This window comes from Oncorhynchus tshawytscha, linkage group LG31, assembly GCF_018296145.1.
Source record: "Oncorhynchus tshawytscha isolate Ot180627B linkage group LG31, Otsh_v2.0, whole genome shotgun sequence".
Classification (NCBI taxonomy): Eukaryota; Metazoa; Chordata; class Actinopteri; order Salmoniformes; family Salmonidae; genus Oncorhynchus; species Oncorhynchus tshawytscha.
In genome coordinates, this window is record NC_056459.1 from 11,974,966 (window position 1) to 11,991,149 (window position 16,184).

General features: G+C 42.1%; 1 protein-coding gene across 5 annotated transcripts in view; it reads left to right on the forward strand.

Moving 5' to 3' along the window:
- Positions 1–16,184, forward strand: part of LOC112229706 (A-kinase anchor protein 9) — a 133,562-nt gene that overhangs the window by 40,950 nt on the left and 76,428 nt on the right. For all 5 annotated transcript variants that reach the window (XM_042310054.1, XM_042310056.1, XM_024395693.2 and 2 more), the window contains 6 exons: positions 1,446–1,581; positions 1,862–1,941; positions 2,429–2,558; positions 2,872–2,969; positions 7,717–7,828; positions 8,025–8,241. In XM_042310054.1, coding sequence (XP_042165988.1) covers positions 1,446–1,581; positions 1,862–1,941; positions 2,429–2,558; positions 2,872–2,969; positions 7,717–7,828; positions 8,025–8,241 — 773 coding nt within the window. The remainder of the gene's footprint in view (positions 1–1,445; positions 1,582–1,861; positions 1,942–2,428; positions 2,559–2,871; positions 2,970–7,716; positions 7,829–8,024; positions 8,242–16,184) is intronic.

Sequence of the window (16,184 nt, forward strand, 5' to 3'; positions counted from 1 at the left end):
TGATCCATCAGAGAGTAGTACAGCGGGTTGGGAAGGTCAATCAACAGGTGGCAAAGCTTCATAGAGAAACTATGGGCACCCAGTAGTAAGACTGTGATGAAAGGCAAAGCTTTTCTTTTGTCACCGATTTTTATTTTCAAGAGTCATATGCTTGGTTGTTATTGTGTCAGCAAGTGTTGTACTGCCCAGACTGTGCTAATAATCAGTGTGAAATAACCAAAGTAAGAACTATGAATTTGTTTAGGAAGTTGCAGTACGCAATTATTCAATCTCTGTTTCATAGCAGTATTTGCCAAAGAACAGGATCATATTCTACATAGCTACATGCATTAGGCGACCAGGCATGTGCTTGACATCAATTTGATGTCCTACTGTAATATTTATAGTATAGCTCTTAAATTGGTTGGATCAATTCTTGTCTTACAAAGCACTATGAAAACAACACAAAAACACTGTGCACAGCAAAATGCACTGTCATCAAAATAAAAGAAAATCATAATTTCACGCGAGTGTAGCTGCAACACATCTGCATTTACACCATCCACAGGCGGGCGGGCGAAAACCCTTGCCAGCTCCCCATTGTATTGCTGGCTGAAGAATGGATAATAGCTGGCCCCTCATTTATTGTGCTAAAGCCCAGGTGCTCCCCCCTGTCTCGCGTATAAAATCTGAATCAGGGAAACAGGCATTCTCATTCAAACAAGGTGCTGGGTGGACTGGACTGTCCATTTATATATTGTGGATACACCATTTGGAATGTTTGTTTAAAGGTTGTCACGAATCGCCTTGAAGTTCATAACAAAAATAATAACAAAATATATTTATTAACTGAAGTAAACTAAATACAATTTGCAATGGTGTGTTTGCGTGCATAAATGTGACAATGAGGGGTGTTAAAAGGTGCCAAAGCAAACAAACAAACAAAATTGCCACAACCAAACTCTATCATTGTGTCTGCATGGAGAGAGTCTCCTCAATAATTGAGGAAGAGGTGTATTTATCCCGGGATACACCCGAGCCCAGGTGTGTCCCATTTCCCTGACGACTCTCCCGGCTCCGCCCACCGACATCCTATTCAGGAAAACGAGAGCAAAGAGAGAGAATTCTGCAGACTGAGTGGGATGGTGGTCACAAGGTACACTCAGCAATATGGCATCATACACAGCGGGCCGACTTCCTGCTTACAGATATAAACAACAACAGGCATGCCTACATTAAGAGGGGCCAGTATTGGTTGACAATTGTGTTACCTCTATAATGTCATATTGCTAAGAATACCATAAATTCATTGTGTGTAAGTTGCAACAAGTACATATAATCCTGTGGAATTTGTGTGTCCTACTCCTGAAACAATCTATATTGTGCCACAGTAGGTAGACTGAGTGAGTATATACATTCTGGTGCATCTAATTTTATGCTCTCTCCACTCTTGTCTATTTGTGAAGGTGGAGTGCAGGCTGCAGCTGGAGGCCCAGCGGATCAGCCTGTCTCAGATACACGCTGCGCAGCTGGAGCTGCTCCGGGAGCAGACAGACTCCCGTGCCTGCATACTTGAGCTGGGCCGCCTCAAAGAACCAAAGGGTGCGGGCGTGTGTGTTTCACTGTGTGTGCGCACATGCATTTTTCATTGTGTGTGTGTATCTGGGGTTATGGAGCTAGACGGGCCACATTGAAGTTTTTTTTAATCTATCATTCATGACTTCAACCATGCTACAAACTGTAGATAGAAAACAGGACACTGACTCCCACACAAGTTATTCAGTCACTTTTGCTTTCATCTTATTTTAGTAATTGAATTATGGTGTACTATTTATGCTCAATATAAGACAATAATACTGTATGCTTTTGTTGTTTTTCTCAGACTTCACAGATGATCCCAAAAGCTCCAAGTACCAGAATGTGGTGCAAATTGTGTCTGAAGAATGCAAGCAGCTCATCCTGGTAGTTAGCATTAATTACACACACGCATGTGTTATGTTCTTCTATCCTTGTGGGAACCTAATTTCCATAAAATTATTTTCCCTAACCTGTAAACCTAACTCCTAAACCTAACCCTTACCATAACCACTAATCCCTTACGCTAATTCTAACCGGAACTGTAATTGTAACTCTAAACCTAAACTTAAAATAGCCTTTGTTCTGATGGGGACGTGGGAAATGTCTGCACAGCAGAGAATTTTCCTGGTTTTACTATCCTTATGGGGACCTTTGGTCATTTTATGTCCCCACAAGGATAGGACACACACAGCAAACCTAATAAACCAGGTATTGATTTGTGTTCCTTTGCATTCTCAATTACTTTTCGATTTCTGAGAATGTTATTTGACCGAATTATTTCAGGTTTGGACATTGATTATTACCACACGAGTGCATCAAATATTCATTGAGACATCGATGTTTGAAAGCTATTTTGCCGTTCTCTTCACAGTCCTTTGCTAAACTTTTCGGAGAGGAATTCTTGGAGTATCTCCACCCCACTGATGTTGAGGACTGGATGATTCATTCATGTGAAAAGGAAGAAACCAGGGATCCCAGTGCTGTTTTACAGGATGCAAAAGGTGCTTTATTGGTTGGGATGTCTACCCGAATGATAACAATGCTACATAAACATGCAGCCTATGAGATGAGTCGCTGACTAACGGAAAAGTCCAAATAAATAAGTCGCCAAACGATCTTGACTGTGGCATGATAAAATGACAAATTATATTATATTGTATTTTCCCCCAGTTTTCATTTGCATACACACATCAAATAAAGCTACATGAATGATAAATGAAATATCTTTTAGTAATTAAGATACAAATACAGTACCTGAGACTAACTGCATGAGGACATATTTGTAATGGGCATTTCTTCTGTCTCGCTCAATAGAAATATGTAGAGACCTTCAGCAGGTGAAGGAAAGGATTGAGCAGGAGCATGGTCGTCTACTACAGCTCCAGTCCTTACTGAAGGCAGATGGCAATACGGTGTGTGTAAAACTGTTGATTTTAGTTAACATTTTGTGAGGTTTAGGCTCAATTTATGCATTGGTGGGAAAAAACATGAAAAGTCATTGATTGGTTGTGTTTAGACGTTACAACACCAACCTCTTGTCAGGGTTTGACATATAATCACAGTGTTATGACTGGGATGAAAGCAACAATGATTTGATTATTGTACAGTAATTGTAAGGACACTAGCACTTAGCTTTTTAACTTCTAACTGTGCTATGATATGACGGATGATAGTGCCTTAAGTATTCACACCCCTTTTGTTGGGTTTCAAGGTGGGATTAACATGGATTTATTGTCAACGATCAACACAAAACACATCTCAAATTGGAAGAAAAATTTAAACATGTAGTTATTGAGATATATATAACACACATGCAGTTGAAGTCGCATGTTTACATACACTTAGGTTGGAGTCATTAAAACTCGTTTTTCAACCACTCCACAAATGTCTTGTTAACAACCTATATAGTTTTGGCAAGTCGTTTAGGACGTCTACTTTGTGCATGACACAAGTTATTTTTCCAACAATTATTTACAGACAGAGTGAATTATAAGTGAAATAATCTATCACAATTCCAGTGGGTCAGAAGTTTACATACACTAAGTTGACTGTGCCTTTAAACAGCTTGGAAAATTCCAGTAAAGATGTCAGCTTCTGATAGTCTAATTGACATAATTTGCGTCAATTGGAGGTGTACCTGTGGATGTATTTCAAGGCCTAACTTCAAACTCAGTGCCTCTTTGCTTGACATCACGGGAAAATCAAAAGAAATCAGCCAAGACCTTAGGGGGAAAAATTGAAGACATCCACAAGTTTGGTTCATCCTTTGGAGCAATTTCCAAATGCCTGAAGGTACCACGTTCAGCTGTACAAACAATAGCACACAGTATAAACACCATGGGATCACGCAGCCCTCATACCGCTCAGGAAGGAGACGCGTTCTGTTTCCTAGAGATGAACGTACTTTGGTGCAAAAAGTGCAAATCAATCCCAGGACAACAGCGTGCTATTAACCTTGTGAAGATGCTGGAGGAAACGGGTACCAAAGTATCTATATCCACAGTAAAACGAGTACTACATCGACATAACCTGAAAGGCCGCTCAGCAAGGAAGAAGCCACTGCTCCAAAACCGTCATAAAAAAGCCAGACTACGGTTTTACAACTGCACATGGGGACAAAGATTGTACCTTTTGAAGAAATGTCCTCTGGTCTTATGAAACAAAAATATAACTTTTTGTCCATAATGACCATTGTTATGTTTGGAGGAAAAAGAGGGCGGCTTGCAAGCCGAAGAACACCATCCCAACCGTGAAGCACGGGGGTGGCAGCATCATGTTGTGGGGGTGCTTTGCTGCAGGAGGGACTGGTGCACTTGACAAAATAGATGGCATCATGAGGTAGGAAAATTGTGGATATATTGAAGCAACAACTCAAGACATCAGTCAGGAAGTTGAAGCTTGGTCGCAAATGGGTCTTTCAAATGGACAATGACCCCAAGCATACTTCCAAAGTTGTGGCAAAATGGGTTAAGGACAACAAAGTCAGGGTTTTGGAGTGGCCATCACAAAGCCCTGACCTCAATCCTATAGAACATTTGTGGGCAGAACTGAAAAAGCATGTGCGAGCAAGAAGGCCTACAAACCTGACCGAAACGTTTGAAACGTTTGACCCAAGTTAAACAATTTAAAGGCAATGCTTCTGACCCGCTGGGAATGTGATGAAATAAATAAAAGCTGAAATAAATAATTCTCTCTACTATTATTCTGACATTTCAAATTCTTAAAATAAAGTGGTGATCCTAACTGACCTAAAACAGGGATTTTATTACTAGGATTAATTGTGAAAACTAAGTTTAGTTGTATTGGGCTAAGGTGTATGTGAACTTCCGACTTCAACTGTGTGTGTGTGTGTGTGTGTATATCTATATGGGGCGGCAGGGTAGCCTAGTGGTTAGAGCGTTGGACTAGTAACCGGAAGGTTGCAAGTTCAAACCCCCGAGCTGACAAGGTACAAATAAATCTGTCATTCTGCCCCTGAACGGGCAGTTAACCCACTGTTCCTAGGCCGTCATTGAAAATAAGAATTTGTTCTTTGTTCTTTATTTTTTTAAATAACAATAAATATACCTTTTTCTCCCTAATTTCGTGATATCCAATTGGTATTTAGTCTTTTCCCATCGCTGCAACTCCATATGGACTTGGGAGAGGTGAAGGTTGACAGCCATGCGTCCTCTGAAACATGACCCCTGCCAAGCCACACTGCTTCTTGACACACTGCCTGCTTAACCTGGAAGCCAGCCACACCAATGTGTCATAGGAAACACCGTACAGCTGGCCGCCGAGGTCAACGTTCATGCGCCTGGCCGCCACAAGGAGTCGCTAGTGCGCGATGGGACAAGGACAACCCAGCCGGCCAAATCCTCCCCTAACCTGGATGATGCATTTGTAAAAAAAATAAAAAATAAAATAGAATTCAAATAAAAACACTAATGTATCTTGATTAGATAAGTATTCGATACATGTTAGAATCACCTGATAGCGATTACAGCTGTGAGTCTTTCTGGGTAAGTGTCTAAGAGCTTTCCACACCAGGATTGTGCAACATTTGCCCATTCTTTTCATAGTTCTTCAAGATCTGTCAAATTGGTTGTTGATCATTGCTAGACAACAATGTTCAGCTCTTTCCATAGCTTTTGAAAAAGATTTAAGTCAAAACTGTAACTAGGCCGCTATGGGTAAAATTCACTGTCTTTTTGGTAAGCAACCACTGTAGATATGGCCTTGTGTCCTGCTGAAAGGGGAATTCATCTCCCAGTGTCTGGCGGAAAGCAGACTGAACCAGCTTTTCCTCTAGGATTTTGCCTGTGCATTTCTTTTTTTATCCAGAAAAACTCCTCAGTCCTTAACTATTAAAGCATACCCATAATATAATTCAGCCACCACTATGCTTGAAAATATGGAGAGAGATATTCAGTCATGTGTTGTATTGGATTTGCCCCAAATATAACACTTGTATTCAGGACAAAAAGTTAATTGCATTTCCAATTTGTTTTTTGCAGTATTACTGTATGTTTTGGAATATGTTTATTCTGTACAGACTTCCTTCTTTTCACTCTGTCATTGAGGTTAGAATTGTGGAGTAACTACACTGAACAAAAATATAAACGAAACATGCAACAATTTCAAAGATTTTACTGAGTTAAAGTTCAAATAAGGAAATCCGTCAATTGAAATAAATAAATATGGCCCTAATCTATGGATTTCACATGATTGGGAATACAGATATGCATCTGTTGGTGACAGATACCAGAAATCCTGTCAGTATCTGGTGTGACCATCATATGCTTCATGCAGCACAACACATATCCTTTGCGTAGAGTTGATCAGGTTGTTGATTGTGGCCTGTGGGATGTTGTCCAACTCCTCTTCAATGGCTGTGTGAAGTTGCTGGGTATTGGCAGGAACTGGAACACGCTGTGGTCCACGTTAATCCAGAGCATCCCAAACATGCTCAATGGGTGACATGTCTGCGTTTTCAGGCCATGGAAGAACTGGGACATTTTCAGATTCCAGGAATTGTGTACAGATCCTTTTTTGCAATGTACAGTTTCATCAGCTGTCTTGGTGGCTGGTCTGCAGACGATCTCGTAGGTAAAGAAGCTGGGTGTGGAGTTCCTGGGCTGGCATGGTTACACTTGGTCTGCGGTTGTGAGGCCGCTTGGATGTACTGCCAAATTCTCTGAAACAATGTTAGAGGTGGCTTATGGTAGAGAAATGACCTTTTAATTCTCTGGCAATAGCTCCGGTGGACATTACAGTAGTCAGCATGCCAATTGCACACTCTGTCAACATGAGACATCTGTGGCATTGTGTTGTGGCAAAACTAGAAATTCTAGTGGCCTTTTATTGTCCCCATCACAAGGTGCACCTGTGCAATGATGCTGTTCAATCAGCTTCAGCTTCATATGCTACACCTGTCAGGTGGATGGATTATCTTGGCAAAGGAGAAATGCTCACCATCAGAGATGTAAACAAATTTGTGCGAAATAAGCTTTTTGTGTTTATTGAACATTTCTGGGATTTTATTTCAGCACATGAAACATGGGACTAACACGTCACGTGTTTATTTTTGTTTAGTGTACAATGTTGATCTAATTTTTCTTCTATCACAGCCATTAAACTCCTGCCTCAAACTACACCTGTAGCTTTGTAGTGACTGGGTGTATTGATACACCATCCAAAGTGGAATTTATAACTTGCATATTCAATGTTTTTTTTTATTTTTTACCTCCAATAGTGCCTTTTGCAAGGCATTAGAAAACCTCCCTGATCTTTGCGGTTGAATCTGTGTTTTAAATTCACTGCTTGATTCAGGGACGTTACAGATAATTGTATGTGTGGGGTACATTCACAAATCATGTTTAACACTATTATTGAACACAGACTGAGGTCATGCAACTTGTTAAGTACATTTTTACTCCTGAATTTATTTTGGTTTGCCATAACATTTCAGCTTTTCATTTTTTATTAATTTGTAAAAAAAAAAAAAAAAACATATTTCCACTTTGACGCTACGGAGTATTGTGTGTAGGCCGGTGACAATTTCGATTTTTGGGGGGGAAAGTCAAGGGGTGTGAATACTTCCAGAAGGCACTCTAGCTAATTGATTTTAATGATAACGCCAATGAACTCTGCTGTCAAACTACTTGTTATTCTTAGATTGAGGTGATACAGCTGGGGTACAATGATCTGAAGCGCAGCAGTCAGGAGGAGATCGCCAGCCTGCGCAAGATTATCGACAGCTCTATTACTTCCACACACGGCCTTGATGGTAAATCTTGATCTACATTGTATGTCTAAACCAAAATCACCACAAAATGGTGCCGAATTATGTGGTGCCCATATTCTATACCATCTGCATTTGGAATGTCTGCAAGCCTCAATACCAAAATGAATGGGAAAGATAGAGCCCGTCTGCTTCCGTCGACATAGCCATGCTAATGCTTACACCATCTCTCTCTACCCAGATCGGAGGGAGCTGACCACTGCTGAGGACGTCCAGAAGTTGAGGGCCGACGTCCAGCAGCAGCGTGCCCAGCTGGAGGAATGCCACAGAATGGAGGTGGAGCACCTTAGGGCCTACTACCAGCAGCATGCCAAAGAGACAGAGGAGCGCTACTCTACCGAACTCCTAGTGCTACAGCAGCACCTTGATGAGGTCACAGGCACTGAGGCCCAGTTCAGGTAATGGTGATAACTGATTTAGAAATCTTTTAATATATATATATTTTTTTTAAAATCACCTTTATTTAACCAGGTAGGCTAGTTGAGAACAAGTTCTCATTTACAACTGCGACCTGGCCAAGATATAGCTGTACATAAATCACATGCATGAACTTCTCAGTGTTTATACTAGGCACTACTTCTGTCAAACTAATGGAATCAGTCATTTTCAATGGATGGCGGATGCATTTTCTATCTGAATTTTTTCTACCATTGCATCTACCTGAACAAGCCCCTGGTATCTAGGTGGTATGTTAGACCCCTGCTCTGTTGTTCGCTACATACTTTATTCTGAGGAAGCCATCATTGAAGATGTTTTTGGTGAGGAGAAGCTCGTCTAACCAATCAGAGTTTCAAACCTCTTCTTTACCCACATGTGTTTTGGCTCTGGTCCAACCTATTGGTTTCTGGACCAATCAGATGGCCATGAATGTGCTCACATTCGGTGAATGGTCGGGGAGGTACACAGATCCAGACTCATTCCGGAGAAGAGACTGTCTGTGGGTGTGGCCGGAGCAAGGAGTCTGAGTAGCCTCTCAAAAGATCACCATCGAACCTTTCACATTGCCCATAAACACAAATAATTGAGCTCAAACTAAATCCAACTTTATGGAATCCAAGTCAACATATGAATTGCTTAGTCCACGAACACCTCATGGGTATTACAGTATGTGTATTACAGTAACCTCTTCAAGGTTAGGAGAGTTTGTCACAAATTAAGCGGAGACCGTCACCAAAATCGAACAGGACAAATTTAGAGCAAGACAGTACAGTACCTGTATGTTGGTTTCTCCGTCCTGGTCCGCCCAGGCCGCAGGCGTGGTCAAGGATTGCAGGGTTCGGTATATGAATCGGGTTCTCTATGTCCAGGTCCAAACTAGAGGTCGACTGTTTATGATTTTTCAACGCCGATACCGATTGGAGGACCCCAAAAAAAGCCGATAGAGATTAATCGGCCATTTTTTAAATAAAATGTAAAAAAATATATTTTGTTATATTTGCAATAATGACAATTACAACAATACTGAATGAACTCTTATTTTAACTTAATATAATACATAAATAAAATCAATTTATTCTCAAATAAATAATGAAACCTGTTTAATTTGGTTTAAATAATGCAAAAACACAGTGTTGGAGAAGAAAGTAAAAGTGCAATATGTGCCATGTAAAAAGGCTAACGTTTAAGTTCCTTGCTCAGAACATTAGAACATATGAAAGCTGGTGGTTCCTTTTAACATGAGTCTTCAATATTTCCAGTTAAGAAGTTTTAGGTTGTAATTATTATAGGAATTATCAGACTTTCTCTCTATACCATTAATATTTCATATACCTTTGACTATTGGATGTTCTTATAGGTGTAATATTTGTGTTGTGGAGAAATGACCAGGCAGGAGACGGGAGTACAGTTAGTTTTCGTTTAGTCAAAACCCCTCGTGCTCTACAGTTCCCGGCATTCCAGTGCGCATGTGCATTTCCTATTAGGTGTAGTAACGTAACACTGCCGTAATGCATTACTGCTTAGTAACAGCACAGTAACTAATATAAACAGATGTAGATCCCAGATACTACACTCCTCCCCCATAGTGTTTAACCCCCAGAGAACAAGGTAAATATGTTAGGTAACTACTAATGCAATATCTGAACAATGCATTCTTAAACATTTTTCAACTACTGGGTTGAAGCAGACTTTTCAGAGCCCAGCACAAATCCAGGGGATTATTCTGCCCCGAAGATGGAGTTTGTGTCCTAATAACTAACCCAGGTAATGTCATTTTTCTTTCCTTTAAAGTGTTTGTTAAAGTGTTTGTTTTACTGTCCGTTACCTCCTTAACCAGCTAGCTTTTGAGGTGCCCTTCGCTGTCGAATAGGATATCTCCGCTCCTCTTGGGCTTCCTGTGGTGGGCCAGGTTCGGGTGGAAGGTCAGGCTCTGTCTCTCCCGTACGTCCACAGTCAGGAGAATAGTCCTGGGGGTCGTTATTGTTCTTGTTCTCTCGGCATGTCTCTGCTGGGGTGTTGGACCGTAGCAGATGATCCACATGAACGTTGACCTGGCGATGACCAATTTGGACTTGGTAAGTCAAAGGTCCTCTGCGTTGCAAGATCACACCTGAGTTCCACAGGCGCTTGGGGTGTCTGAAATCATGTACCATCACCCTCTCTTCCTCTTTGAATTCTCTGACAGTCTTTGAGTGTCTGTCATGAGCTTTCTTCTGCTGTAGCTGGTGCTTTGCCACAGTGCTTGACAAGTCTGGTTTCAACAATATCAGGAGGGTACATGGTTGGCGTTTCAGAAACAGTTAAGCTGGTGTACATTCCGTTACTGTGTGTGGGGTGTTACGGTAAGTAAACAGGAACCGGGGAAGCCTTTGGTGGATGGGCACAGACTGAACCTCGAGTCTAGTCCAGGCCTTCTTAAAGGTTTGCACGGCTCTCTCCGCTGCTCCGTTTGATGCCGGATGGTAAGGTGGTGACAGGATGCGCCTTACTCCGTTGTTCTTGAGAAACATTTCAAAATCGTTTGACGTGAACGGGGGGCCATTGTCCGATACGAGCTCCTTGACTAGCCCAAAGGATGCAAACAGGTGTCTGAGAAGATTGATGGTCTTCTCAGGTGTGGTCAGTTGAGTAGGGAACACTTCCATCCACTTGGAATGGACATCGACGACAACAAGGAAATGTTGCTTGTCAATTTCGGCGTAATCCACATGGATGCGTTCCCAAGGTGTAGCAGCCCAGGACCATGGATGAAGAGGTGCAGCAGCAGGCTTGTTGCGAACAGCTTCACAAGGTGAGCAGTGGCCTACATGCTGTTGAATGTCCTGATCCAGTCCAGGCCACCACAGATAACTGCGAGCGAGTGCTTTCATTCGAGTGATCCCTGGATGTCCCTCATGCAGGTCAGATAGCAGTCTCCTCTGGAATTTGTGAGGTACCACCACCCTTGATCCCCACAGAACACACCCTTGATCAGTGGACAACTGGTCTTTCTTGTCGATGAATGGACGAAGGTTATCGTCACTTACGAAGGTTGGCCAACCGCCTAATGTTAAGTCCAAGACTTTGGAAAGCACTGGGTCTTTCCTTGTTTCCTCTGCTATGTCAGAAGCAGATATGGGCAGTTCATCAATGAGAGAGATCTGGAAGACTGCTCTATCATCTTCAATGTCGGAGTCACTATTGCATGGTAGTCTTGATAGTGCATCGGCATTTGCGTGATCACTGGATCGTCTGTACTCAATCTCGTAGTCGTAGGCTAACAATATCAGAGCCCAACGTTGCATTCGAGGTGCAGCAAGGGTTGGTATAGCTGATTTTGGTCCAAGGATGGCCAACAGAGGCTTGTGATCTGTCAGCAGTTGGAACTTCCTTCCGTAGAGGTATTTGAAACTTCTTCACTCCGAATTTTATGCTCAGGGCTTCCTTCTCAATTTGAGCATAATTTTTCTCACTTGGTGACAGAGTCCGTGATGCAAATGCAATAGGGTGTTCTTCACCTGATGGTAGAACATGTGAGATGACGGCTCCTACTCCGTATGGAGATGCATCACACGCGAGTCTCAGCTTCATCTCTGTGTTATAGTGGGCAAGCCACTTGCTCTCTAGCAGACGCTGTTTGCAAGTCTTGAATGCTTCTTTGCATTGTGGGGACCAATTCCACTTTGTATCGGCCTGCAGCAGTTGGTGAAGCGGATGCAACAATGTGGACAAGTTTGCCACAAACTTTCCGTAATAGTTCAGGAGCCCCAAAAATGACCTCAGCTCTGAGATATTTGTGGGTGCTGGTGCATTTACGATTGCTTCCACCTTGCTGTTGGTTGGGTGCAGGCCTTGTGCATCAATCTTGTATCCGAGATACTCCACTGAGTCCTGGAGGAACTCACACTTGCTGCGTTTCATTCTCACTCTATTTCTCCAGTCTTGACATCACTTTGTCCAGCACGACAAGGTGCTCTCCAATGGTTGGTGCTGACACGAGGATGTCGTCCATGAAGCACACAACATGGTCTATACCGTCCAAGATCTGATCCATTGTTTGTTGGAATATCGCTGGAGCTGTCGAGATTCCATAGGCCAAGCGATTGAATCTGAATAGCCCCTTGTGTGTATTGATGGTCAGATACTGTTCTGACTCCGGATCCAGCTTCAGTTGCTGATAAGCGAATGCCAGGTCCAGCTTACTGAACCTTCCCACCAGCTAGAGTGGCAAACAGATCTTCAGCGTATGGTAGTGGATATTCCTCTGGTAGTATGCAGCGATTTACTGTGACCTTGTAGTCACCGCACATTCTGACGGTCTTGTCTTTCTTTGGGACTACAACAATCGGAGCGGCCCAGTCGCTCCTTGCTACTTTCGTGATTATGTTATTCTCCTGTAGGCGGTCCAGTTCCTTCTCTACTGCTTCCTTAAGAGCATAGGGAACTGGATGTGGTTTGTGAAAGATAGGCTTGGTTCCTTCTTGCACTGACTTTTGCTGTGAAGTCTTGTATTTCACCGTAGCCATCTTTGAAAAGTTATTTGTGCTTCTCCAGCATGTTAGTGAGTGTAGCCTGGCTCACTGGTTTGTCATTTCTCAGACTGAAGATTTCTCCCCAGTTCAACTTGATCTTTTGTAGCCAGTTTCTGCCTAGCAAGGCTGATTTTTCTCCTTTAACAATGACAAGCGGTAGCGTCCACTCCTTCCCCACATACCGGACTGGTACCTGGATCTGCCCTAACACAGGAATAGTGTCACCAGTGTATGAAGAAAGGCGGATGGACGCGGGCTGAAGAGGGCACTCTTTCAGTTTTTCTTTGTAGAGTCTCTCTAGAACCAGAGATACAGACGCTCCGGTGTCCAGCTGCATTTTTACTGGTTTTCCCGCTAACTCCATGTTGAGATGGAATATATCTTTTACTTGTTGAGCTGTGTACACTATGAACAGTTCCAATACTGTTTCAGTTGTACCTTCCTCGTCTTGGGCTGCGTCTGACACTTTGTGCGCTCTTCCTGTGCATTTCGAGGCTTTACACATTCTCTGTAAATGTCCAACCTTTCCACAATTGTGGCACTTTTCCTTTTGGAATCGACATTCACTGTGCTGATGATTATCTCCCCCACATCTGTAGCAAGTTGGCTTAGACCTTTGAGATGTGGGCTGCTTTGTTCTTGTGTAACCTTGAGGACAGGACTGAAAAAAGTGTGACTTTTGTGAGCTTTTTTGACCACGTACATCACTGACCTTGTGAACACCTTTCTGACGTTCTGCATGTCCCGATAGCTCAATAGTATCCCTGTGGGCAAGCTCGAGTCCAAGTGCTATATCACAGGCTTTCTTAAAGGTCAGGTCCTTCTCTGACAGGAGCCTTCTGTGATATGCTTCACCTGTGAGACCACATACAAACTTGTCTCGGAGAGCATCATCAAGAAATTGTACAAACTCACATGTACTTGCCAGCCTTTTCAAAACAAGGATGTAGTCAGCCACGGTTTCCCCTTGACTCTGGTGACGTTGGTAAAATCTGAAACGTTCTGCAATGAGAATTGGCTTAGGCTTGAAATACCTTGAAAGAGTTTCAGTCAGTTCTGCATAGTTCAACTCCACTGCTTTCATTGGTTCAATGAGACCTTTCAGCAATCCATACTCAGTTGGACCCAAAACACTGAGAAATACGTCTGCTTTCTTTCCATCTTTGATTTCATTTGCAGCCAGCCAACGCTCAAAACGCTCCAAATAGGAATCAAAATCCTCTTTTGTAGCCTCAAACACTGGTACTCGACCAAAGGTTGCCATTTTCACAGTTAATTGTTCAGTTTCCTTATATTCCTTAATTTTCTGAATTTTCATCTAATTTTTCACTTCAGAAGTTTCTGCAATTACTTCATTCACTGCACTCATTTGTAATAATGTACACAGCGTGTTACGTTCCTTCTTCCTTTTTTGGACAATATTTCTCCACTGAGATCGACTAATTCCAATGGGGTTCAATGTCAGTTTATTTTATTTAACCACCAGAGGGCAGTGTCGCTATTCTGGACTCCAATAGTCTTGCTACTTGGCAGCTCCTGAATACTGTACTAGCAGTGCTAGCAGTGCTTAGCCTTCTCTACTGGCGAAAGAAAATAAAAAATAACTGACGAATTACATAATTATTTTGAGTTTCATTACTCACGCAACATTCTTCCCTTCAAGCAATGTCCGTTTATGTAGTTTAATCACCTCGTCGCCACTGTAATATTTGTGTTGTGGAGAAATGACCAGGCAGGAGACTGGAGTACAGTTAGTTTTCGTTTAGTCAAAACCCCTCGTGCTCTACAGTTCCCGGCATTCCAGTGCGCATGTGCATTTCCTATTAGGTGTAGTAACGTAACACTGCCGTAATGCATTACTGCTTAGTAACAGCACAGTAACTACTATAAACAGATGTAGATCCCAGATACTACAATAGGCACTTTAGTATTGCCAGCCTAATCTCGGGAGTTGATAGGCTTGAAGTCATAAACAGCGATGTGCTTCAAGCATTGCGAAGAGCTGCTGGCAAATGCAGGAAAGTGCTGTTTGAATGAATGCTCACGAGCATGCTGCTGCTTACCACCGCTCAGTCAGACTGCTCTATCAAATATCAAATCATAGACTTAATTATAATAAAGATAAACACAGAAATACGAGCATTAGGTATGGTCATATCCGAGAACTATAATTTTGGAAACAAATGTTTATTCTTTCAGTGAAATACGGAACCATTCCGTATTTCATCGAACATTGGTGGCAACCCTAAGTCTAAATATTGCTGCTACATTGCACAACCATCAATGTTATGTCATAATTATGGCAAATTCTGGCAAATTAATTACGGCCTTTGTTAGGAAGAAATGGTCTTCACACAGTCCGCAACGAGCCAGGCGTCCCAAACTGCTGCATATACTCTGACTCTGCTTGCACTGAACGCAAGAGAAGCGACACAATTTCCCTAGTTAATATTGCCTGCTAACATGCATTTCTTTTAACTAAATATGCAGGTTTAAAAAAAAAAAACGTACTTGTTGTGTATTGGTTTTAAGAAAGGCATTGATGTTTATGGTTAGGTTCATTGGTGCAACGATTGCGTTTTTTGCAAATGCGCTTTTGTTAAAACCCAAATCACCCATTTGGCGAAGTAGGCTGTGATTCGATGATAAATTAACAGGCACTGCATTAATTATATGCAACGCAGGACAAGCTAGTTAAACTAGTAATGTCATTAACCATGTGTAGTTAACTAGTGATTATGTTAAGATTGATTGTTTTTTAAAAGATACGTTTAATGCTAGCTAGAAACTTACCTTGGCTCCTTGCTGCACTTGCGTAACAGGAGGTCAGCCTGTCACGCAGTCCCCTTGTGGATTGCAATGTAATCGGCGTCCAAAAATGCGATTACCGATAGTTTTCAAAACTTGAAATCGGCCCTAATTAATCAGCCATGCCAATTAATCGGGACCTAGTCCAAATGCCAACAGATAAGTCCAAACAGTCCAGGTCATATATGGTATAAACCAGCTAATAAATATTGTTACTTTCTCTTTCTCTATGGTTCACAGATCCCCCAGCCCCTTCCTCTCTCTTCCTGGTTTGTTTTGACCTCTTATCTGTGGGTCGCCCCCACCTTCTGAGCATTCCCCTTTCCTCTGGGGATTGTAGTTTTTGGCGGTCGGCCATTTTGTGATATGTCGTTCTTTTCTGGGATGGCCATTTTAGTGTGAGGGCAGAGCCCGTTTGTTTATTCGTTCTGCCCTCACATATCTGCCATTTATCACCTGGCCCCCTTCTTTGCCACAAGTACCATTCCAAAGATTGGACACACCTAATCATTCAAGGATTTATCTTTATTTTTACTATTTTATACATTGTAGAAACTAGTGAAGACATCAAAAATATGAAATAA